The sequence below is a fragment of the Triturus cristatus genome, chromosome 4_1, assembly GCF_964204655.1.
Source record: "Triturus cristatus chromosome 4_1, aTriCri1.1, whole genome shotgun sequence".
In the NCBI taxonomy this organism is placed as follows: Eukaryota; Metazoa; Chordata; class Amphibia; order Caudata; family Salamandridae; genus Triturus; species Triturus cristatus.
Genome location: NC_140585.1, coordinates 234,699,243 through 234,701,128, shown reverse-complemented (window position 1 = coordinate 234,701,128; position 1,886 = coordinate 234,699,243). Strand labels below are relative to the sequence as shown.

At 48.6% G+C, this 1,886-nt stretch overlaps 1 protein-coding gene across 1 annotated transcript; it reads right to left on the bottom strand.

Moving 5' to 3' along the window:
- Positions 1-857: 857 nt before the first annotated feature.
- Positions 858-1,406, bottom strand: LOC146854181 (achaete-scute homolog 4-like). Its single transcript, XM_085651028.1, has one exon. The coding sequence runs from the start codon at positions 1,404-1,406 to the stop codon at positions 858-860; it is 549 nt and encodes a 182-aa protein (XP_085507154.1).
- Between the last annotated feature and the right edge of the window lie 480 nt (positions 1,407-1,886).

Genomic DNA, 1,886 nt, shown 5'->3' with positions numbered 1-1,886 from the left:
CTTCAGGAAAACAAGCTGCTCCCACCCTTAGCTGGCTTTGAACTTCTGAGTGAGCTGGCCAGACATCTCCGTTCATGTGGAAGCAACCAGTGTGGACAAAGTTGGGCCAGGCATTCCTTGTGGACGAGAAGGCTGAACCCGCATAACCTCTCCTCCCCAGTTCACCATGGTAGTACACACAATAGTACATAATAGGAAAAGCCAGGGAGCTTGAACACAGGGTGACTCCATCTACAGCAGAGACCAGGCGCAACTCTAGTGACTGAGGCGGTTTTATTTACCGTGATTTTTGATGGAACCATGTCTTCCATAGATTAATGGCATTCAACTTGCATCCACACATCACAGAAAACTGTGGAGTCATAGATGATGTTGTTACAGAAGGTTTTGGAAGATACCTCCACATCAACATACCACAGGCTGAAGGTGCCACATGTCTTCCGATAAGTATTTCCCTCATCTTGAGCATGTGGAGAGCTGCACAGAAACAGAAGGAGGCAGCCATCTTTGGTCTTCCTCTAGTGAACATCCATCCAGACTGAGGACATTCATCTGGTTTGCTGGTCCACCATTAGACTGGAGAGGACAGTCATGTGCCCTCAAGGTTGCAGACTAACAGAGGAACCAGAGGAGCCACTGCATCACCTCCAGTGGTACATCTTATCCCATAGCGGTCATTATACTGGCCGCCATCTATAGCCCTTACGTGTCAAAGTGGTGTATGAATGACCACCAGAGCATAGAAACTATATGCATTCCAGCGACGCTCTTGGTACAACTACATGCGTCCTTGAGACTCTTCCTAAGTGCACACATAGGACATCCCAAACACAAATATTCATTTAGACACTTTTGCTTTAGCTGCAGACCTCTTCGAGTTCACTGTACGGTGAGGAAGGAGACGATAACTTGGACTTGCCTTCACTGCTGGAAACACTCTGCAGACAAACGGTAAAAGGCAAAGTCTTATCTTTGGGCAAATCTTTCTCCTGCTTGGATGAGCCCAATGCTTGCAAGCCTAACAATCCCTGGAGGCCTCTGATGTAGCTGATGGCTGCCCGCAGGGTCTCCACTTTGCTGAGACGCTTCTCTGCTAGTTCCTGCGGAAGATGCTGCCTGAGACGGGTGTAGCCCTCGTTCACAAAGCGCACCCTTTGCCGCTCCCTCTGATTGCGTTTTCTGATGAAAGCCGGCTCGAAGGAAGAGTCATAAAATCCCACTTGAGAGGGAAAAGACAGGTAGGGAAAGCACCCAGCGTAGCCTTGATACACCTGGCCCCAGCAGGCTGCGATTCCGTAAGGATCTCTATGGGGTAACGCATGATGGCCCAATGGGATTCCCAAGGGCGATGATCTTGGGTACTGCGGTATCCTGTCCAGGGCACCATCAGTTTCACAATAATCCATTCTGAGGACAGGAGACTGTCCTGGCTGACAGGAAGATGGTGCTGCTCTCAGCCTTGTATTGATCTGGCCGAGTCAGAAGGGCTTTGTAGTCAAACAAAAGGCTCAGCCTTTAATTTTGGTATTTTGAGGAATGTCTAGATGTTCCAGTCGATGGGAATGTGTTACACTGCAGAATTCGCTCTCTTATGGCTCAGTTTGAGGCACGGCTAAGCCGTCCTTTGAATACAAATCTCCCTCTGATCTTTATATTGTAGAAGGTATCCGGGATATTTGTCATGTGACTTGCTGAGTGGAGATGGGGCTTTACCTTTCTATACCTTTCCTGATATAGCCTGGCTTGAAAGTGCTTTTTTAAAACTCCCAACAACACACAGCACCAGCTCACAAGATGCAAAGAGTGTGCCTTCCAGTTATCTTAATCTGCGGTGGCTGTTGGACGTGGGCTAGCAGCCAAGGACGAGACCTTCAGAACGTTGAAAG

What these genes read in the sequence shown, in the direction of transcription:
- LOC146854181 (XM_085651028.1), bottom strand. Translation starts at nt 1,406, where the DNA reads ATGGATTATTGTGAAACTGATGGTGCCCTGGACAGGATACCGCAGTAC.